Source organism: Bos taurus, chromosome Y (assembly GCF_002263795.3).
Source record: "Bos taurus isolate L1 Dominette 01449 registration number 42190680 breed Hereford chromosome Y, ARS-UCD2.0, whole genome shotgun sequence".
NCBI lineage: Eukaryota > Metazoa > Chordata > Mammalia > Artiodactyla > Bovidae > Bos > Bos taurus.
The window spans coordinates 2928835-2952289 of record NC_082638.1 but is presented as its reverse complement, the minus strand read 5'-3'; the positions used below and the strand labels follow the sequence as shown (position 1 = coordinate 2952289).

At 43.6% G+C, this 23455-nt stretch overlaps 1 protein-coding gene and 1 long non-coding RNA gene across 2 annotated transcripts in view; one reads left to right on the top strand and one right to left on the bottom strand.

The window, feature by feature from the left end:
• Positions 1-23455, top strand: part of LOC132344372 (uncharacterized) — a 151753-nt gene that overhangs the window by 50324 nt on the left and 77974 nt on the right. The window lies entirely within an intron of this gene.
• MGC151921 (odorant-binding protein-like) lies at positions 16289-23157 on the bottom strand. Its single transcript, NM_001075759.2, has 7 exons — positions 23024-23157; positions 22060-22199; positions 21796-21866; positions 20363-20470; positions 18096-18197; positions 17890-17926; positions 16289-16487 (listed from the first exon to the last, which is right to left on the bottom strand). The coding sequence occupies exons 1-6, from the start codon at positions 23102-23104 to the stop codon at positions 17910-17912; spliced, it is 519 nt and encodes a 172-aa protein (NP_001069227.1). The 5' UTR covers positions 23105-23157; the 3' UTR covers positions 16289-16487; positions 17890-17909.

Here is a 23455-nt window from a genome sequence, read left to right as displayed (position 1 = left end):
CATAATCATCTCCTTGCTTGCATACTGATAGAAAGTTAATCAGAATGAGAAATCTCTAGCAGTTAATGTCCCTATAAATATTAACAGGGTATACCTGATGTTTTATGTTTCAGAAATAAATTTCATGACTATTATATTTCCTTGGGTAGAACTCTCAATGGATACTTGTTTTCCTTTCATCATGAATTCCTTTCGTTTTTACATTTGTCGTAGTTGGCAAATTTTGTACAGTCAGCGGAAATATAATTCTTCGTGAAGATCAGGCGGTACAATATTGTGAAGAAATAATAGTGAAAGAACTTAAACAGAACATGTCACCGCAGTTTGTGGTGACATTTATAAATGTACTTTTGCTTTAAATCTATGAGATTGTTTGCATACCCAAGTCAGAAAACCAGTGTATAATTTTGTCCTTTGTCTTATGCATCATGTCTCAAACTTGTAGTAGTTGGGCTGGAGAGATTCCGTCTTTATCACATTCTGCTTGCAGGCTGTCTCGCTTCAGTCACGTCCGATTCTGTGTGACCCTATAGACTGTAGCCCGCCAGGCTCCTCTGTCCATGGGATTGTCCCAGCAAGAATACTGGAGTGGGTTGCCATGCCCTCCTTCAGGGGATCTTCCCCACCCACGGATGGAACCTGCATCTCTTACATGTCCTGCGTTGGCAGGTTGGGTTCATTACTACTAGCGGCACCTGGGAATTCCCACCATTTTCACCTTTAAAAAAATGTAATAAAAATCTTCTGGTGATTTTAGTTGTACCTTTTTTAAAAAAAGTGGTATATAACGAATGGCGTTAAATTGAGAAAACACTGTTTTCCTTGCATTAAATTTTGTTTTCCTCGGTGTTACGTTAATTTTCGAACACAAACTCATTCCCATTGGTCAGTCACTGACAAGCATATTGAATATCTGCACTTGGCTTGTTGAGATAAATAGGTTTTCAAGAATTCTTTTAAGCCACAGTCAATCAATCTGGGTGCTCAAGAGTTTTGCAGAATATGTTCATTTTCAGAAAGTACCTCCCAAGATTTTTAAAGAACGTGATGTTAAGATACTCTCTGAAATTATTTGACTGTATGTAATGTGTGCATATATATGCGTGGGCAAAATCAGGCCTCTTTGTAAGTGGCAAAGTCCATTGTTGGGACTCCTAAGGTTTCATCCAGGGCAACTTCAAGCTGGATTGGAAATAGTCTTATTTTTGTAGTTTAATATTAGGTTGATCCATTTTGGATTATGGAAAAAACTGATACTTCCTAACTATGTATTTCTGGCTTATAAGCTCATTATATATGCAAGACCTATATTGATTCATATTATATATATCCTCTGCTTCCTTGATGGTCTTAATCCTCAGATTTCAGTTTCTTCCATTTTTAAACCCATCACTGTTCAATGTCATAGCAACTGCTCTTCAAACATTTCTTAAGTAAGATTTTTAGCACACTGCTTTTTAAACTGAATCATCATTGTTGCTGTTTTGTCACTAAGTCATATCCAACTCTTTTGTGACCCCCATGGACTGTAGCCCAAGAGGCTCTTCTGTCCATGGGATTCTCCAGGCAAGAGTACTGGAGTGGGTTGCCATTCTCTTCTTCAGGGGATATTCCTGACCCAGGGATCAAACCTAGGCCCTCTGCATTGCAGATGGATTCTTTACAAGGAAGTCCCAAGTTTTAAAATAAAATAAAATTAAAAAAAAATAATAATGATAACCCCCCCCCAAAAAAAAGAATATATAGGAGCCAGGCACCGTATTATATGCATTACCATGATTTATTCATTTCATGCTCATAGCTATCCCATGAAACAAATACCACATCCATCTCCATTTTACAGATGCGAAGACTGAGATATATGAAATTAAATGACTGCTAGTCCTCAAAAAAAAAAAATTCAAGGAAGTCCCAAATCATCACTAGACACATTTTTTGTCATAACATTTTTTTTAATGTGTGTGTCTATAGTACATGTGTTTCCATGAGTAAAACTATAATAATTGAATCTATCTGTAGAAAACTTAGCTATTATCATTATCCCCCTCTGTATTTGCATAATGTCTGTCCATATCTAATGTCTAATCTATATCTACAGTGAGATGATAAATAATGAAAGTCTTTCTAGGTGGTTGAGAATGTTAAAAGTAGGGACAGGCTTTTACATTGGTTTCTTTTTAACTGCCTCAGTTTTATGTCAAAAAAACATATATTACGTTGTAATACATAAGAAAGGAAAGGGAAAAATTTCCATTTAAAATGCGATATTCATATTATAATGTTGATTGTCCATAAAACATATAGTAAATAAGGTGTCATCCCCAGCCATTTTATAAAGAGGATCTCTTAATTTTAAACCAAGCATTTGGACCAAGAAATGATGATTTCATATGTATGAGGAATATTGGTAGGTGTTTACAACCCAGAGTTCTGCGTTTATTTCCAGGAAATAAGAACAATATATTTGCATTCAAAAGCATGATTTTCTATTTCTTCTTTTTTTTTTTTTTAGGAACTGAAAAACATCTAGAACGGTGTTATTTATATATCTATCTTGATGGATAAATCTGAACAATGTATTTTAAACTCAACCATATACAGTTTTAGGGCTTCCTTAGAGGCTCAGATGATAAGGAATCTGCCTGCAATGTGAGAGACCCAGGTGTGATCCATGGGTTGGGAAGATCCCCTGGAGAAGGGAATGGCAACCCACTCCAGGATTCTTGCCTGGAGAATCCCAGGGACTGAGGAGCCTGCAGAGCTACAGTCCATGGGGTTGCAAAAAGTCAGACATGACTGAGCAACTAACACACACACAGAGTTATACTGCTTTATGCAGTGTACACACATCTTTGCATCATTTTCATTTCCTATCTATAGTACATACTCGCCAGCATATTTATAATTATTGCATTATTAAATGTGATTTTAAGAATTTTTGATATGAGGTTCAATTATCCATGCTTGGCCAAGTGTCAAGGTTCATGGGGCCATCCTGTATCTATTTCAGACTTTAGTGCCAGTTTCTATGATCCAGTTTTTCTTTTTCTGTTGCTTTCTTTGTATCGTCCTTACAGAGAACTGTTTATAAAGCAGCACCATGATTCATTTGACTCTCTCTCTCCCCCTTTCCTTCTCTGTACGAAAATTCTTAAAACTCAGTTTAATTAGTTCAGTTTTGGTAAAGATAATTAAAGCAAAGAAGCAAACAAATGTGCTCATTGCTAAAACGTACTAAAATGAGAGATTTATTTAAAAAGCTCCGTTAAGTGACAGCATAGATTTGTACACATAGGAAGGGACACGTTGTATATTTTCCGTATCTGCAGCCACTTATCTTTATTCATTTTCATTTTGTTCTGTGTGGTCACCACTCACACAAATGATGGAGACAGCCATTCGGAAATGTTCTCAGTATTTTGCTTAAATGGTCAGGGGGAAAAAGAAAGACTATTTAAATAGGAGACTATTAACTCAATCATTGAAGCAGCAAATGTTCCGGCAGTCATCCAAAAGTATCTTTCCTCATACCACTTTCATTTTCATTCCAGAAAGGTGGGTTTTTAAGACCATGAGTTTTAGAGATAGGTGCGAGTCAGCTGGAAAGCTAGCACAAAGACTTATTAGGCATCTGTAGCTCTCAGCTGAGTCACTCCATGTGGACTTCATTTTTGTTACCTATTGTCTGGATTTATTTTAGGATAAAAGTGAAGTAAAATGGAAATCTGTGTTGTGTTCGTCGCTCAGTCATGTCGGACTCTTTGCGACCCCATGGGTTGGAGCCCACTAGGCTCCTGTGGTTGGCTCCACCACAGGAGCCAGGCAAGAATACTCCAGGCAAGAATTCTCCAGGCAAGAATACTGGAGTGGGTTGCCATTTCCTTCTCCAGGGGATTGTCCCAACCCATGGAAAGAACCCAGGTCTCTTAGGTCTCCTGCACTTGCAGGCGGGTTCTTTATGGTCTGAGCCATCAGGGAAGCCCTTGGTAACTAAAAAGACAGTTCTGATTTTTCAGAGTTGAAATTGGTCTGAGAAGTAGCACCCACTTGATGGGACTTCCCTGATAGGTCAGTGATTCAGAACTTGCAATGAGGGGGCTGCTGATTTGATCCCTGGTTGGGAAACTGAGGTACCATGTGTCTTGGGGCCAAAACACCTAAATGTAAAATGGAAGTAATATAGTAACAAATTCAGTAAAGCCTTTAAAAATGATCCACATTAAAAAAAGAAAACCTGAAAAAAATGCAATGACAACAAGGGTCAGAAGGGACATATAAAAGCCAATTTTGTATTTTGCATGTGCTCATGAAAAAGGTTTTTAGTACATGTTTTCTTTTCTCTTTATAGTTTTTTTGAAACTGGAGCCTATTATACATAGTGAAGTAAGCCAGAAAGAAAAACACCAATACAATATACTAATGCATATATATGGAATTTAGAAAGATGGTAAAGATAACCCTATATGCGAGACAGCAAAAGAGACACAGATGTCTAGAACAGTCTTTTGGACTCGGTGGGAGAGGGCGAGGGTGGGATGATTTGGGAGAATGGCATTAAAACATGTATAATATCATATGTGAAATGAGTTGCCAGTCCAGGTTCGATGCACGATACTGGATGCTTGGGCTGGTGCACTGGGATGACCCAGAGGGATGGTACAGGGAGGGAGGTGGGAGGAGGGTTCAGGATGGGGGACACGTGTATACCTGTGGCGGATTCATGTTGATGGATGGCAAAACCAATACAATATTGTAAAGTAATTAACCTCCAATTACAATAAATAAATTTATATTTTTTTTAAAAAAAGAGATGAACAATAAAATATTTGTTGAAACTTTAATAAATGAATATCCTGAATGAAAGACTAAACAGTGTTAAAAGTCAGGATACTCAAATTTTAAGCCTAGTTTGCTACTGTTTGCAAACCTAGGTAATTTTAAACCCCCTTTCCTAACTCATTTTTCTCTACAGTGGATACAACAATAATATCTATTCCTACTTTACAAGGATTTCAGAAAATAAACAAGAAAGAAATAAAACATAATGCTTTAAAAACATTAAAAAAAAATAACATTTGACGAAACAATGCCACTTGCCGTGAAATTGATGGACTTGGAGACTGTGATCCTGAGTGAAATAAGTCACACAGAGAAGGCGAAATATCCTATGGCATCCCTTATATGTGAAATCTAAAGTGAAATGATACAAATGTGCTTATAAAACAGAAACAGATTCACAGACTTTGAGAATAAGCTTATGGTTGATTGGGAGAAGGATGGGGGAAGGGATAGTCAGGGAGTCTGGGATGGACATGGACACACTGGTGTATTTAACATGGAGAACCAGCAAGGACCTGCTGGACAGCACAGGGAGCTCTGCTGAATACTCTGTAATAACCTTATGGTCACCAGGGGGAAGGATGGGGGAAGGGACAGTTAGGGAGTTTGGGATGAAGATGGACACACTGCTGTATTTAACATGGAGAACCCACTAGGACCTACTGGACAGCACAGGGACCTCTGCCCCGTGACATGTGGCAGCCTGGGTGGGAGGGGAGTTTGGGGGAGAAGGGATCCCTGTGTATGTGTGGCTGAGTCCCTTTGCTGTCCGCCTGAAACTGTCACGGTGTGGTCCGTCTGCTGTTTATTGTTCTTGTTCGGTCGTCAAGTCCTCTTCAACTCGTTGCAACCCCACGAACGGCAGCACACCTGGTTTCCTTGTCCCTCACTATCACCCGGAGGTTGCACACATTCATGTCAACTGATTCAGCGATGCCATCCAGGCATTTCATACTCTCTCGTCCCCTTCTCTTTTTTGCTGTCAGTCTTGCCCAGCATCAGGGTCTTTTCCCACGAGTAGGCTCTTCACATCAGGTGGTGAAAGGATTGGAGCTTCAGCTTCAGCATCGGTCCTTCCAATGAATACTCAGGGTTGATTTCCTTTAGGATGGAGTGGTTTGATCTCCTTGCTGTCCGAGAGGCTCTCAAGCGTTTTCTCTAGCACTACAATTTAAAGCATCGATTCTCATTGGCTGTATCCCAATACAAAAATAAATAAATAAATAAGAAATAAATAGAAATAACATCTGAAAGGCTTCTTTGCTAAGAGATTACTGAAAAATAAATTCCACCAAAACAAAACAAACAAAAAACCCAAGAATGCTAACATTTGAAATGTTTGAAACTGGTATCCAGTTTTCAGTTTTTGAAGGCTTCCCGGGTGGCGCTAGTGGTGAAGAGCCCACCTGCCACTGCAGGAGACAGATTAGATGCAGGTTCCATCCCTGGGTCAGGAAGTTCCCCTGGAGGAGGGCAAGGCAACCCACTCCAGTATTCTTGCCCAGAGAATCACATGGACAGAGCAGCCTGGTAGGAGCTACAGTCCATTGAGTCTCAAAGAGTCAGACATGACTGAAGTGACTTAGCTTGCAACCACTCTACCTTTTTCTTTGTTGGTTGGTTGATTGATTTTTCTCTTTATTAGGTACCTGGAAAGGAATTGTTCGCCCTAGAGATAATAAATTAACAAAAAAAGGAGCCTGTCCTGTTTGTTTGTTTTTTTTCCCCTCCAATCTTGGTCGTTGAAGGGGTCCATCTCATTGTGGCTGCTCCCAGGATGATGGAATTGGGAATTTTTATTAGTTTAATTGTTGAAATGCCTTTCCCCGTAGGCCACTTACAGAACACTTAACAGAAGGCCGTAAATTGTGGGAGACAGCCAGATGAACTAGGACACAGTCTCATTTGCTGTTGAACTGGACGAGCACTTAATGGTTGGCATGGGACGTGGGCGGACGGGAGTGAAGCAAAGCTGAAAGGAAACATCTGCTAATAGACAAGCACGTGTAAAACGGGATATTTTGTAATTAGATGTCTTTGGTTTGTTGGAGCAGAGGGCTGTTGTCTCCCGGAGCTTGTCCTGCAAAAAGCATGACCTAGCCTCAAGCCAGAAAATACATATTCAGTGCCAGTGTTTAAGGAGGTGCTATGAATTTCCCGAGACAGGCAAAGACTCCAAGACTTCCACAGATTGGCCTCAACAGCATCAACTGTTCATGGTTCATAAATTTGTGAAAATAGAATTGCTTATCCATTTGTAGATCATTATATATTTCTACTGTTTTTTCCCCAGGGGGCCTATCTGAAACAAGAAGACATTAGTTTTGCTATATTTTGGACCCAGGTCCGAGATCATCATCATCTTCTTTTTTTTGTTGTTGTTAATATTTATTCATAGATTTATTTGTCTTTGCTGTTGTTGTTAATATTTGCTTATAGATTTATTTGGCTGTGTTGGGTCTTTGTGGTGGCATACGGGATCTTTTGCCATGGCACACGGACTCTAGTTTGAACTGCAGGGATTGAACCCACACCCACTGCGTTCTAGACCTCCACGGAAGCCCCCAAGGCCATTCTTTCAGCAACCCTTTCCCCCTAGACTCTGAGAGACAAGCCCCTCCCCATCACCTGGAGACTTCTGTGGGGCCTTGTGAGAGCACGTGAACTAGAATCCTTGTTACATGGACACTCATTCTCTAGGCTGCCGTGTTTTCAGGACTCACAGTTTGCGAGCAGAGAGGCAAGCTTTACAAACATTCATTGTAGCTGAGTAAAAGCTGGAGACTCGCTGATCCCTCAGCCTAAGAAGATGGTAGTGTGTGATATGGTAGTATGTGAATGTCATTCAGTCATGTCCGACTCTTTTGCGACCCCACAGACTATATATACAGTCCATGGAAATCTCCAGGCCAGAATCCTGGAGTGGGCAGCCGTTCCCTTCTCCAAGGGATCTTCCCAACCCAGGGATAGAACCCAGGTCTCCCACATTGCTCCCGCATCGCAGGCGGATTCTTTGCCAGCTGAGCCACAAGGGAAGCCAAAGAATACTGGAGTGGGTAGCCTATCCCTTCTCCACGGGATCTTCCCAACCCAGGAATCGAACCCAGGTCTCCCGCATTGCAGGCGGATTCTTAACCAACTGAGCTATCAGGGAAGCCACCATAACATAATAATAACCTAAGAAGATATACAGTTTCAAACATAAAGTTTTAAGTGATGGAAATAAGTCCTCGGGTTTTTTTCAATTATATGAAAACCCTAGTAAATGCATTCTAGTGTAATATATATGTACAGTAAAAAAATGTCTTTCAGCAATTTATAGTCTCATTCTCTGTGAAGAATTTCAGAAGCAGGAAATGTGGGCCCGCCCTCCCTTATGTGAATCTGTAAATACATTTTGGAATTCAAACTATTTTGAATTTCAGCTAATTAATGTACCTTCCAGAGTTTTTAAAAAAGTTTTGCAAATCTTCGTGCAGATTTATCTTTCGCTGCACAATATGAAAGGCAGAAATGGGTCCTCTTTTCCAGAAGCATGGCCTGCTAAGAATCTAGCGTGTTGGGAACCGTGGTGAGGTGTTTACTGCCTGGTAATGATTTCTCAAGAATTAAACGGTAGCAGCTGTCTCCCTGACTCAGCGATTCATGCACCTCCCGTCTCCTGACCACACCTCCACTCCCTGCTGGCCTTATGAGTGAGTTAAGGAAACTCTGGAGCCTTCTGTGTCACCCCTTCACTCCTCAGGTTATTAGAGAAACGTCCGTAAAGTGTAACACTTGCGGTGTCTGTGTGCAATCTTGCAGTGACCTGTTCCATTAACTACAGAGTTACCCCTGTGGTTTTCAGTCCAGAACCAAGAAAAATAGCATGTGTGCACACAAGCACACACACACACACACACACATGGACACACAAACACAAAGAGAAATAACATGCAGACACACACACACAGACACACACACAGACATACACACAGGGAAACAGACACACACACACACACACAGATGCATACACACACAGACATACAGACGCACACACTCATAGGCACGCACACACACAAACACAGCCACACACAGACACACAAACCCACGCTGGTATCCTCAGTCTGTGGGCACATAGCAGCTCTGGTTTCATGTTTGTCTTGCAAAACTTGGCAGGTAGATAAGCCTGGGGCTTGGTTGCCCAGGACCCCTCCAGGGGCTCCACAAGTTTCAAGATTCCTCCCCCAGCTCTTCTATGGTGTTGCAAGCCTCGCACTCACAGCAGGCAGCGTCCAGGCAGGTTAGAAGCAAGGTCAGGGGCCCGCTGTGCTTTGCCTCTGAAGCCCCAACAAGACTATTTATTTAATTCCCCTAAGGACGGTCAAGCCAGACTAAATAATACTAGTTTAGTCATTAAGCAAAGTCAAGGACCTTCAGTTCCTCCTCAAGGGCTGTAGGCAATACCCTGAGCCATATTCTGTGGGCTGTCTTATAGCTACGGAAACCCTCGCCAGGTGGAGAGGTTAAGTACATGTTGAGCAGACTGTAGCCAGGTCATGGGCTGACACAGTTCCAAGACCTGGCCTCAGGAAATGGGAACGGAGCAACTCTGGAACTCAAGGTTAATTGTATCTGAAACAGTCAAGATGACTCTTAGCAGACAACCAATGATCAGTTTCAAGTTGACTGTTAGAGGTGCCTGCTGTTTGTATGTGGAACACCCTCCCTCTGTCTATAAAAGCTCTTACCTCCTAACTGTCAGTTGGGGGTGAGGGGGTGGGCAGGGAGGCAGCCTTTGGACAGGAGTTCGGGCTCCCCCTCTCCCTTGTTGCTGGCTTCCAAAATAAACTTTCCTTTCCAGCAGTCTGGTCTTTTCACTGGCTTTGGAGCAGGGAGCAGCCAGACCCCACTTTGGGTTGCATTATGAAACCGCCTACGTTGGTGGGTTGTTCCACTTCGTTTCTGATTAGAACTCCATGTGCGAATACCCCATCATTTTTTTTTATCCCTTCTCTGTGCTGTGGGCATAATGAGAGTACTTCCAGTTTGGGGTTCTTGAGGATGAAGCAGCGGGCAGTTGGCTTTCATGCGGACGGCGCTCAATCATCTTACATAAATACCTATGGGGGAAACTGCGGAGTCATTGCCATAGATGTAAGGGAAGCAGGAAGGAACTTGTCAGAGTGGCTGAACTGGTTTTCCTCCTTCCCTGCAGGGCATGACAGCTAAATAGGCTCCCTTTTAAGAACCCTGAAGGGTCTGTTAGGAAAGACACAAGGAAGGGGAACAGCTGCTGTCTTTTCACATGTCTCTTCTGGCCAACTCTTCTCGGCATCAGAGAAGTTGGTGCTGGAAAATAAAGTATATACGGTAGTAAAGAAACCCCTGCTGATGCAGGAGACCCAGTTTTCATCCCTGAGTTGGGAAGATGCCGGGGAGGAGGAGATGGCAATCCACTCCAGTGTTTTTGCCTGGAGAATCCCAGGGACAGAGGAGCCTGTGCTTTGTCACTCAAGTCGTATCTGACTCTCGGCGACCCCATGGAGTGCAGCCCACCAGGTACCACCATCCGTGTGGATTCTCCAGGCAAGAATACTGGAGTGGGTAGCCATTCCCTTCTCCAGGGGATCTTCCCAACCCAGGGTTGGAACCCTGGTCTCCCGAATTGCAAGCAGATTACTTACCGTCACTAAGTCCCACTCCTGTGACCTCCATGGACTGCAGCCCACCAGGCTCCTCCGTCCATGGGACTCTCCAGGCAAGAATACTGGAGTGGGTAGCCATTTCCTTCTCCCAGAGGAGCCTAGTGGATTGCAGTCCATGGGGTCATAAAGAATCAAACAGACTGAGCGACTGAACAATAAGCAGCCCAGGTGTCTACTCTAGCAATCACGCTGCAATCATGGGTTAATCCATGATTAACCACTACCCTGAATTTTTTGTTTGTTTTTATTGTGGTAAAAGTCATATAATAATAAAACATTATTTTAATCCTATTTAACTGCACAGTTCAGTGGCAGTAAGCACATTCATATTGTTGTGTCCTGCAAGTATTTATTTATCTTCTTTGGCCTGGTTATTATGTTGTTTTTCTGTAAGGTTATACCCAACTCTTGCCCCCTCATGAATCGCATGTATCCAACTCCTTTTGTGTGTGTGTGTATAAGGTTGTATCCTTTTGTGTAAGGTTGATTCCTTGCACAAGAATACAAAGTTGTATCCTTACTTTTGTGTACGGTTGTATCCAACTCTTGCGAAACCCCATGTAGCCCGCCGGGTTCCTCTGTCCATGGCATTTTCCAGGCAAGAAATACTGGAGTGAGTTGCCATTTCCTTCTGCAGGGAATCTTCCCCACCCAGGGCTCGAACCTGATTTACAGGCAGATTGCTGTCTGAGCTGCACTCTAGACCATGGTTTTACATTTTAATTATTTATTTTTATTTTTGACTAGACTGGATCTTTCTTGCAGCACACAGGCTTCCTTGATTTGCGGGGAGCCGGGGCTACTTTTCCTTGGGGTGGAAGGTTTTGCGGTCTCTTCTCTTGCTGCACAGCACTGGGCTACAAGTTACTGGCTTCAGGAGTATTTCTCTCTCTCTCTCTCTATATATATTTATTTATTTGCTTTGAAAGCTTTACTCTTTAACCAAAGACCTACAGAGAGTCACCTGTCTTCCAGGCAGCAGGCAGCCTGCAAGGCTGCGTGGTTGGCTGCAGTCTTTCTCTCCAGCAACGTGGAGTCTCAGCTACGCTTGGTTGAGCTGAGTGACTGGCTGGTGCCATGCGCCCCTCCCCAGGCCTGCGCGCCTGTGCATGCGCGGGCGGGGTACCCTCGTGATCGCGGCGGGCCGGGGGCACAGTCCTGCCTGCACAGAAGAACCTGGGGCAGGCCTTATCTGCATTTCCTGTGCACCTCTGGCCTTACTGTGCTGTCTCTACCGGGCCTGCCCACCTGTGTGTGCGTGCGGGGTACGCTTGTGATCACAGGGGTCTGGGGGCGCAGTTCCGTTTGCACAGAAGGACCTCGGGCAGGCCTTGTCCGCATCTCTCCTGTTGCTCTGGCCTGGCTGCATCGTCACCATCGGCCCTGAAGCTTTGTCTCCTACCATCCACCCTCCACCCCGGCCTTCCCCGGAGGCGGACTGGCAGCCGGGTCCTCCCGTCGCCTCTCCTGGTGCCAGCTGGACGCCTTCTCCTTCTACCATGCTGGGCGTCTGCATTTGCTGGGCGTCCGGCTAGACGAACTTGGTTCAGTGACCTGTTCGGGAAGCAAGCAGAAGCCAGTCCTTTTTAAGGAAAAAAAAAAATTTTTTTTTAATTTATGTTTGGCTCTGCTGGCTCTTCCGTTGCTTTTGGGTGGGCTTTCTGTAGTCATGTCGAGTGGAAGCTTCTCTTCTTTGCAGTACACGGGGGATTCTCATTGTGGTGGCTTCTCTTGTCTTCCAACATGGGCTCAACACTTGTGGCTCCCAGACTTAGTTTTCTTCCCCCGTGACATGTGGGATCTTTGTGGAGCAGCCCCATGTGTCCTGCATGGGCAGACAGATTCTTTTTTATTTTCATTTTTTTTTAACAGAATACCATGTATTATTGATGGTTTTAATGAAGTTAGTGAAGCTAAAGAGAAAATCAGGCATAATTTATGTATTTGATAACTTGGTGCAAGTTATGTTTCTGTTTAGATCCATCTTTTTTGAATATGTCACCAATCAGTTCAGTTCAGTCACTCAGTCGTGTCTGACTCTTTGCGACCCCATGGACTGCAGCACGCCAGACTTCCCTGTCCATCATCAACTCCCAGACTTTACTCAAAATCCTGTCCACTGAGTTGGTGTCACCAATGTTTATACATATTTGTATATGTTTATACACATTTGCGGAGAAGGCAATGGCACCCCACTCCAGTACTCTTGCTTGGAAAATCCCATGGACGGAGGAGCCTGGTAGGCTGCAGTCCATGGGGTCACGAAGAGTTGGACACGACTGAGCGACTTCACTTTCACCTTTCACTTTCATGCATTGGAGAAGGAAATGGCAACCCACTCCGGTGTTCTTGCCTGGAGAATCCCAGGGATGGCAGAGCCTGGTGGGCTGCCGTCTATGGGGTCGCACAGATTTAGACACAATTGAAGCCACTTAGCAGCAGCAGCATACACATTTGACCTTCAGCGTGGGATAGCTCCTCTAGGCCTTCCTGTGCCCACGCAGCCCCCGCTCCTTGGACGTGGGGTTGGTACTCCCAGATGGTAACTGCAGCCATGAAATTAAAAGACGCTTACTCCTTGGAAGGAAAGTTATGACCAACCTAGATGGCATATTCAAAATCGAGACATTACTTTGCCAACAAAGGTCCGTTTAGTCAAGGCTATGGTTTTTCCTGTGGTCATGTATGGATGTGAGAGTTGGACTGTGAAGAAGGCTGAGCGCCGAAGAATTGATGCTTTTGAACTGTGGTGTTGGAGAAGACTCTTGAGAGTCCCTTGGACTGCAAGGAGATCCAACCAGTCCATTCTGAAGGAGATCAGCTCTGGGATTTCTTTGGAAGGAATGATGCTAAAGCTGAAACTCCAGTACTTTGGCCACCTCATGCGAAGAGTTGACTCATTGGAAAAGACTCTGATGCTGGGAGGGATTGGGGGCAGGAGGAGAAGGGGACGACAGAGGATGAGATGGCTGGAGGGCATCACTGACTTGATGGATGTGAGTCTGAGTGAACTCCGGGTGTTGGTGATGGACAGGGAGGCCTGGCGTGCTGCGGACACAACTGAGTGACTGAACTGACTGATACACGTTTGATGGATATATTGCTCATTATTCCAAACACACTTTCTGGGTTCTAATGTTTATTTGCAAAAAATCTTGGTATTTATAGACAGCATCTATTCATTTACATGATAGAGTTTTACAAATGTCCTTTAAATTTAGTAACTTTTTTGTCATGGGAGTATTCTGATTATGTAGTTGCCAAATAATAGTAATGACATTCGCGCTACATTTTTAAAGAAAGAACAGTGATTGGCTTCCTCCATCAAGTACCTAGTTTGGATCATTGTCGTCGGCAGGTGGATTCTTAACCACAGAGCCACCAAGGAATCCCAGGGATGGCTTGAAGAATGAGCCGTGCGCATTCAGAAATGGTGGCTTGTTCTGTGGGGTTCAGGCATCCCACTCCAGGCATCTGTTTGGGGACCCAGCCACGTGTGTCACGGAGAAGCACGCAGCTGATGACTGAGTCATAGGAGCATGACAGGCAGACACTCTGGATCCTTCCAGGCCTGCTTGGAACAACCCCACGGAACCCCCCTCCAGGGCTCTGGCTCTGAATGCAGAAAGGCTGGGTCCTTCTGTGTGTCCTGCTCACTATAAACCATGAACGTGGCTTTTCCTTCTGTCTTGGCATCCCTGACAGCACATCCCTTTCTCACCAAGGGTGGGAGTGGGAGGCTGGCCTGGTAAAGGGACCCAAGGCATTGGTTGTACTCAGGGTTAGGCTGACTGTGGTGTTTACCAGGAGATCATATGTTGAGTGGGGAAGACTGAGCTAGTGGAGGTGATGGAATCCCAGTTGAGCTATTTCAAATCTTAAAAGATGATGCTGTGAATGTACTGCACTCAATATGCCAGCAAATTTGGAAAACTCAGCAGTGGCCACAGGACTGGAAAAGGACAGTTTTCATTCCAATCCCTAAGAAAGGCAATGCCAGAGAATGCTCAAACTACCGCACGACTGCACTCATCTCACACACTAGCAAAGTGATGCTCAAAATTCTCCAAGCCAGGCTTGAACAGTACATGAACCGTGAACAGATGTTGAAGCTTGTTTTAGAAAAGGCAGAAGAACCAGAGATCAAATTGCCAACATCTGCTGGATCATCGAAAAAGCAAGAGAGTTCCAGAAAAACATCTATTTCTGCTTTATTGACTATGCCAAAGCCTTTGACTGTGTGGATCACAATAAACTGTGGAAAATTCTGAGAGATGGGAATACCAGACCGCCTGACCAGCCTCTTGAGAAATCTGTATGCAGGTCAGGAAGCAACAGTTAGAACTGGACACGGAACAACAGACTGGTTCCAAATAGGAAAAGGAGTACGTCAAGGCTGTACATTGTCACCCTGCTTATTTAACTTATATGCAGAGTACATCATGAGAAACGCTGGACTGGAAGAAACACAAGCTGGAATCAAGATTGCTGGGAGAAATATCAGTTACCTCAGATATGCAGATGACACCACCCTTATGGCAGAAAGTAAAGAGGAACTCAAAAGCCTCTTGATGAAAGTGAAAGAGGAGAGTGAAAAAGTTGGCTTAAAGGTCAACATTCAGAAAACTAAGATCATGGCATCCGGTCCCATCACTTCATGGGAAATAGATGGGGAAACAAGTAGAAACAGTGACAGACTTTATTTTTTTGGACTCCAAAACCACTGCAGATGGTGACTGCAGCCATGAAATTAAAATATGCTTGCTCCTTGGTAGAAAAGTCATGACCAACCTAGACAGCATATTCAAAAGCAGAGACATTACTTTGCCAACAAAGGTCAGTCTAGTCAAAGCTATGGTTTTTCCAGTGGTCATGTATGGATGTGAGAGTTGGACTATGAAGAAAGCTGAGCGCCAAAGAATTGATGCTTTTGAACTCTGGTGTTGGAGAAGACTCTTGAGAGTCCCTTGGACAGCAAGGAGATCCAACCAGTCCATTCTAAAGGAGATTAGTCCTGAGTGTTCATTGGAAGGACTGATGCTGAAGTCAAAAGTGATGCAAAGAACGGACTCATTGGAAAAGACCCTGATGCTGGGGAAGATTGAAGGCAGGAGAAGGGGACGATGGAGAATGAGATGGTTGGATGGCATCACTGACTCAATGGACATGAGTTTGAGTAAACTCTGGGAGTTGGTGATGGACAGGGAGGCCTGGTGTGCTGCAGTCCACGGGGTCGCAAGGAGTCAGACAGGAGTGAGCGACTGAACTGAACTGTACAGACTAGTGACTCAGTTATACTCATACAGACATTCTTTTTCTGATATTCTTTGCCAATGTGTTTTATTTCAGGAGACTGGATATAGTTCTCTGTGCTCTGGAGTACGACCTTATTGTTTGTTCATCCTGCATATTAAAGTTTGCATCTGCTAATGTCAAAGTCCCACGCCATCCCTTCCCTGCTTCATGGCGCCCACAAGTCTGATCTCTATGTCTGTGAGAGTCTGTTTCTGTTTTGTTAAATAGGCTCACTTGTGGACACGGTATATTATTATTGCATGTTGTTCCCATCGCAATCCAGGGAAAGAACTGTAAAACTACCCTCTGTGGTTTATTCTCTCTTCTCACCAAGACAGTTTCAGGATTCACACCATGCGTCCTAAACAGGGTTATCACCTGCTTCATTGTACCCTTGATTTCTACCTGGTTGGATTTACATGCTTTGTGCATTAGGGGTATGGCAAATGCCCTCACTGACACGTATGTGCATTAATCAGTTTATTCATCAGTTTAGGAATCCAGTAACATCAACAAGAGCACAGGAGATTCGTAGTACGAAAGTCATGGGTCGTGACTTCCTGCAGGAGAAGAAATGGCAATTTCAAGGAAAAGGTCTATTATCTTCATACGGATGATTGTGACCCACTGGTGCTGTGACGCTGCTCATATTCTTAACTTTGTTTTCTGCTTGAAACATGAAAAAAAGAAAAACAAGTAGCACATTGTTGAGCTGATTAGGATTAACATGATGTTGCTCATAGCATGAAAGAGAAAAGAGAAGCAGTGGATGGTGGACCCAGTGGAGAAATTTCCCTGCAACTTTCACAGAAGTCCTTCTGTGTGTGTGGCCGTGTGGGACTATCCTACAAGAGCCTTTTCACAGAAGTCCTTCTGTGTTGTCCCTGTGGGCTTGCATAGGATTACCACCTGGTGAAATTAGTGGTGAGCAGTCCTGCATCAGCTCAAATGCTGAGAGTCACTAGCTTACATACTCAGAGGTCTGAGACGTAGGAGACTATATACTGTGTCACCTGTGAGGCTTACATCTTCTGTACCTTCCTTCATCATCACAGATGTGTTGCGGCTGCACGGTCCTTCATTTGCAGTGGGATTCACCGGGGGTCATCGTATCTCACAGCTCGGGGCTTTGCACAGCCTCCTCCTCTGTCCTCGGAGCATCTCACCATGGAGTCTAGACCAGTGTTGTGTTTGGACATTTAAATCCAAACACTTATGGAAGCCAGAGCCTTTGCTGTCCGGCAAGGTGGACTTTTTGTTATGCTATTCTTTTCGTAAGTTCGTTTTTATTGAAACGTCCTAGATTTGCAACAGTGGGCTACTTCCAGCTATACAGCAAAGTGATTTATCTGTACATTTGTTGTCGGTTAGTCGCTGAGTCATGTCCCGCTGTTTATGTCCTATGGTCTATAGCTTTCCAGACTCCTCTGTCCATTGGATTTTCCAGGCAAGTATTCTAGAGTGGGTTACCATTTTCCAAGGGATCTTTCTAACTCATGGATAGAACCCATGTCTCCTGTGTCTCCTGCCTTGGCAGGCAGATTCTTGACCACTGAGTCACCTCCAGAGCCTCAGTTATACATATATGTAGGTCAATGTATACCTTTTAGAGTCTTCTTCTGAAAGTTATTACAAGACATTGCGTATAGTTCTCTGTGTTATCTGCTATGTCTTTGTCATTGATTTTATATATTTTACTGTGGATCTGCTCATCTCACACTCCTGATTTACCCCTTGCCTGCTTCCCTTTTGGTGACCGTTAATTTTGTCTGTGTTTCTGTTTTATGAATGGTTCCTTTGCATCATATTTTAAGGTTCCACATGGAAGTGATGGCAAATGATATTTGCCTTTCTCTTTCTGACTTACTTCACCTAGTAAGATCACCTCTAGGTCCGTCCATGTGGCTGCAGATGGCATTATTTCGTTCTTTTTCATGGCCAAGTAATATTCCATCGTCTATGTATCCCATTCTTAAAACAGTGAACCCCCCCACCCGGCCCCGCCTGCCCCAAAGAGGGAACCTACTGAGACAAAGCTCAGTGTTGTATGAGGTATGTTTCTACTCACCCAACTGATGTTGTCTGTTCTTATGGAGGACAGTCGTCTGTGGAAGAGAATGAATAAGGGGGACAATGACCTTTGACATGCCTTTGTTTCCAAGGATTATTTCATAATAGCTTTTTACAAGGATATCTGTGCCAATGGGAATTTTGAATTGAATGTCCCAGTGATGTGTTTTCATTTCGGATACCTGTCACCGTCCAGGGCTTTACCTGTTTCGATGATGTTTTCTATATTTTCATTTGGAATCCCCCTCTCATTGTTCAGCTGCTGATACTTCTGAAATTCTTCTGGAGTGAAACTGGTTCCTTTGGCTGGATTTCATAGCAAATAGGGCAGAAGAGGTGTGCATTAGAATCTTTTATGGGTTGTAGAGAGTCACCTGGCTGCTCCCTGTAGTGATGGGTAAGTCTCACCAGCACCGCTGCCCTCCACCATCACCTAAGCCCTGCTCTTCAGGTATTTTTCTACCCACGTGCCCAAGTGTGCACACAGGTCTTCACATGGGTCCATGGGGGTAGAGTCCACATAATTAACATGCTACCACGCTCCAGTTCTTGCAACTACTCAGTGAGCTACAGATCATTCAGCTGTGAGCTTAAGCATACCCTAGGGAGAAGCAGGTTTTCAAGGTACGTCGGAGAAGGTCATGGCAAGTCTGAGACTCAACTCTCAGACTCTAATGCTTCCTGTCCACTTTGTCTACATCCTAGAATTCCATCCCTGGGGTTTTCACAAACCCTCATGAAATGGAGAGGGAAATGGCAGCCCACTCCAGTATTCTTGACTGGAGAATCCCAGGGACAGAGGAGCCTGTTGGGCTGCCGTCTGTGGGGTCACACAGAGTCGGACACGGCTGACGCGACTTAGCAGCAGCAATGGAATGAATGGGCAGGGAATGATTTGGAATTTTCAAAAGCACACTGACCCCACTGAGATGGTGGAGGACCTTATGTGCAATGCCCCATACCTGATATTTCCTGCCTGCCTTTTGTCTGTGAAAGATTTTAGTCAAAGTTGTAAGTTTATCAGAGAATTACAAATGTCATACAGCAAAGGGAAACTGTCAAAGGACATGAAATAATAATAATGTAGTCATAAAGCATAGACAAGGACCTGTAGTTCCTCCCCAAGGGCAATAAATACTGTTCTGGGTCATATCCTGTACGCTGTCTTATAGACACTGAAACCCCACTCGGTGGACAAGTTAACTACAGGATGACCAGACTGTAGCCATGACATGAGCTGCAATGATTCTGAGAATTGATTTCAAGGAGATGGGAATACAGAGACCCTGGAACTGTTGATTAACTGTGCCTAAAACAATCACGATGATGCTAGTCAGACCACTGATGACCGATTTAAAAATGACTGTTGGAGCTGACTTCTGTTTTTGCAAGGAGCCCCCTCCTGCTGTCTATAAAAGCTCTTGTCCCCCTGTTTGGCAGTTGTGGGGTGGGGCAGTCAGCCTTTGGACAGAAGTCCACTCTCCCACCAGTTGTCTGCATCTGAACGAAAGCAGACTTTTCTTTCTAAGAAGCTGGCCTCTTAGTTGCCTTTTGAAGGGTGGGCAGTAGGAACCCACATTGGGTAACGACATCACACATGCTACTGAGGAAGAAAACTCACGCTTTCTCATCCTCAAAGACCAGACACGACACCCACCCATCCCCAATGAGGATATAATATCAGAGGGGATAAAGAGATGTGGCAGGGAACCCAAGGGATTGGCCGGACGGCAGGATGATTGACATTCCAGACCACACTGCCTGTACAGTCGGCAGTGTGACCCAGTGGTATTTGCAGAACTCTAGGCAATACTTTTATGATTGTGACAAAGGAGAAAGCATTTGTCATGGAGATGAATGCAGTCACGGCCCCGGGACCTGTGAGTTTTCTAAACTCAGATTTAAACCTTGGTTCACTTGGGTGTCAGGACCCAGAGACTGTATTTGTGTGATACCTGGCAAGGAACTCGTGGAGCATCCTGAAATATTTCCTTGGATCTCTGGGATAAGTGTATCTCATTTTTAAAAGAGCCATCACATAGAATCCCCAGTGGATAACATTTCCTCATTTTTCCAGCAGACAGAATTTCTATATCCCCGACTCATGTCACATGAAGTCTGAATTCTCCGTGTGAACACAGATCTGTTCCACGGTGCTTCATATAAGGTGCTGTGCTTAGTTTCTCAGTCCTGTCCGACTCTTTGTGACCCCGTGGAGTATAGACCACCAGGCTCCCCTGTCCGTGGGATTCTCCAGGCAAGAATACCGGAGTGCATTTCTATTCACTCCTCCAGGGGATCTTCCCAACCCAGGGATCAAACCCAGGTCTCCCACACTGCAGGTGATTTCTTTCCCATCTGAGCCACCAGTCAAGCCCTAATATAAGTTACGTGTGTACCTGTCTCCTTTCTGTAAAAATACTGATCGTATGAAAACATCTACTTTGCGTTGGGTAAGCTATAGTACGTACCGGAACCTTCAGTTACTTTTGTGATCTTTTCTCCATCGTCATTTTCATAATAAAATACCAGTATGTTGTCTGTTACATGAATGATTTGCAAATAAATTTTCCCCTCGACTGTGGCAGAGGAAAAAAAAACAAAACAAAACATCAAACCTCAACATGATTAACTTCTTTTCTTTTCATTTGAGCCTGACTTATTCTTCACATGATATTGTCAGTCTTCCCTTGGATGGTGAACTGTATCTCACTGAGATTTCTAGTGACGCGTTGTTAGAATGAGTTAAGACAGTTAGTGAACTAGGAAAGCTTTCTCCACAGCCCCTTCTCCTGAAAATGAAGACTTCCAGTCTTCTAGACTGCGCAGTCTGTGAATGATAACAAGTTGTTTATTGCAACTCTAATAGGTGTTAAACCTCAGCCATCTCATAGGAGCTCACAAGAGCTGACTGTTAAATTTTCAAGAATTTTGTAACCCAGTTTGCAACTACAATCATGGTTAGAAAGGAATTCAAAAATTTAAATGAATGATATTAAAATAAATGTCAGTACATCATCCAGAGTTATTTCCTAGTACGAGAGGAAATAAAAAAGGTACGAATTAGTTTATTGCAAAATGCTGGGCATATATAATATGAAATGGTTTCGGATTAGATCCTGTGGCTCTGTGTCCACAGTTGAAATTAAAATAAATGCATAACACCAAGATTAGAGTGCTCTGTTATACATTTTTTTCCCCATGAAAATTAAACATACAGACATTTGATCACTGAATAAAATATTACAGTACTGATATTAATATTTGAGAATTATTTCCTGTCATTTTCAACTATGGAGACAGAAATCTACGTTAGTGCCTCTTTCAAATTATGTATTGATATTCATATATGAGAATTATTTCTCCTTATTTTAAGCTATAGAGATAGAAGTCTATGCTAAAGTCCCTTTCAAATTATTTAAAAAAAATCAGTTTGAAATTTTGGCTGTTATTTTAACTGTTTCCAATTTTGGACTTTAAATTAATCATGTTCTACTTACTCAACTTGCTAATGAAAAACTTTTAATATTTAAAGAATTTCTTTACTCAAAAGAAATTGAATCATGTAGGTCAAGTAAAAGAAAAAATTGTGAAAGAGTTGTTATTAGCCTAAGTAGGTAATTGGACTTCTCCATGCCCGAGGAATATGAGGAGTCAGTGTTCTGGGGCTTTTTCTCAGAGACCATCAGTGGCCACTTTCCAACCTTGGACCTCATCCTGGTGTTGTGGCACAGAATGGATTGCTGAAAAATTAAATGGCTTTTCCAAGGTTGCATTGGTAACGAGTAGAGGAAATAGTCCGCCCATAGAGATATTAGTTGTTTTGGGTGAAGCACATACTATCCATCTGAACACGTTCCATGGTTTGGGGAAGACCACCCATCAGAGGAGCTGGAGTACTCACATTCTATGAAGTAAACACCTCCTTCCTGTCTCTGTAGCACTCCTGAGAAAAACTGGCATGTGCCATCAAATCTGAAAAACATAACAGGCAAGACAATTCCTTCCCACCATTCAGTCGCCAGGGCTTGAGGACACCCTCCTGGGAATAGAGTTTGCACACCCAACTTCACAGCCGTGACTCACACCTCTCACTGTACGTGGAGACCAGACCCCATGCCCGAAGTCAACAGACTCCTTGCTTTCAGTCGAGGAGGATTGTGGTTACTTGATATAAAATGAAAGGGAGAGCTGTTCGCAGTTGTTAATACATTCAATGTGGCGATTATAACACCTCAGTGGGCCCCCTTCCACAATCTTCTCCTTGTTATCTGCAGCTGCATAAATGGTGCGCCACTCTCCTACAACCTAAGAAGGAAGTTCCTTGTAAACGTCAGTCAATCTCTTTTCTGGTTACTCACCAATACACGGCACTGTCTATGCTTCTGCACTTGCCACATAGGAGAAGCAAATTGAATCTTATTAAAGCAAAGAGGAGTTCCACCCCCTACCTTGGTGAGTAACACGACATGAAATCGTCTTTCCTATTGGAGCACAAAGCATAGAATTCAGAAATTTTTGCAGACAATTCAGAGCTTTTTTGAAATAGCTAAAACCATGCCAGTAAAGACTGTGACAGTTAATATCTTTCTGAATGTTAGCTTGTTAGGGGTTTTGTTTGTTTTACCTACAAATGAATAAGATAAATGAAAAATAGCCAAGAAGAGATAAACAGACGGCAATATTACGTTTGTGTAGATATGTCGACCACAGAAGGTATATAATCTGGTTATGCTGCTGCTGCTATGTTGCTTCAGTTGTGTCTGACTCTGTGTGACCCCAGAGATGGCAGCCCACCAGGCTCCCCCATCCCTGGGATTCTCTAGGCAAGAATACTGGAGTGGGTTGCCATTTCCTTCTCTGATGCCTGCAAGTGAAAAGTGAAAGTGAAGTCGCTCAGTCCTGTCCGACTCTTAGCGACCCCATGGACTGCAGCCCACCAGGCTCCTCCGTCCATGGGATTTTCCTCGAGAGAGTACTGGAGTGGGGTGCCATTGCCTTCTCCAAATCTGGTCATACATATACACAAATATATCTCTGTCACATGCACACACAGCCTCGCACACACACATGCACACACACACACAATCAAACAAGCAAGACCTTCTAGCAGATCAGCTCATTCGGGGTACCTTTGAGGGGTCTATCTCAGCTGGAGTTTCCTGGGCGGCACAAACCACAAGAAGGACAAGACTCAGGAACAGAATCTTCATCTTGTGAGTCTTGTGTTGTTCCTTCTAGACAAGCGGAGGGCGCCCCAGTTGTTGGAGAGAATGTGAATTGGTTCCACTTTTTATAGGATACGTCTCTTGGCGGAATACCTATCGATCAAACAGTGGTTAATCACAGGATGACGGTGACCTAAATGTAATCTTCGGACATCCTGGTTGGCAGCTGAGCATTTTGGCATTCTGTGCTTCTTATACAACCCTGTGTTATTCCTTTCACGTTGAAGAGGTCTGTTTAAGCTTATTTTCTAAAATGAATGACGCACCTTTGGTTTAAGAAGATAAATATGTGGTATCTCTACCAGGAATCAGTTATCAGGGAATTCATGAGAGGGG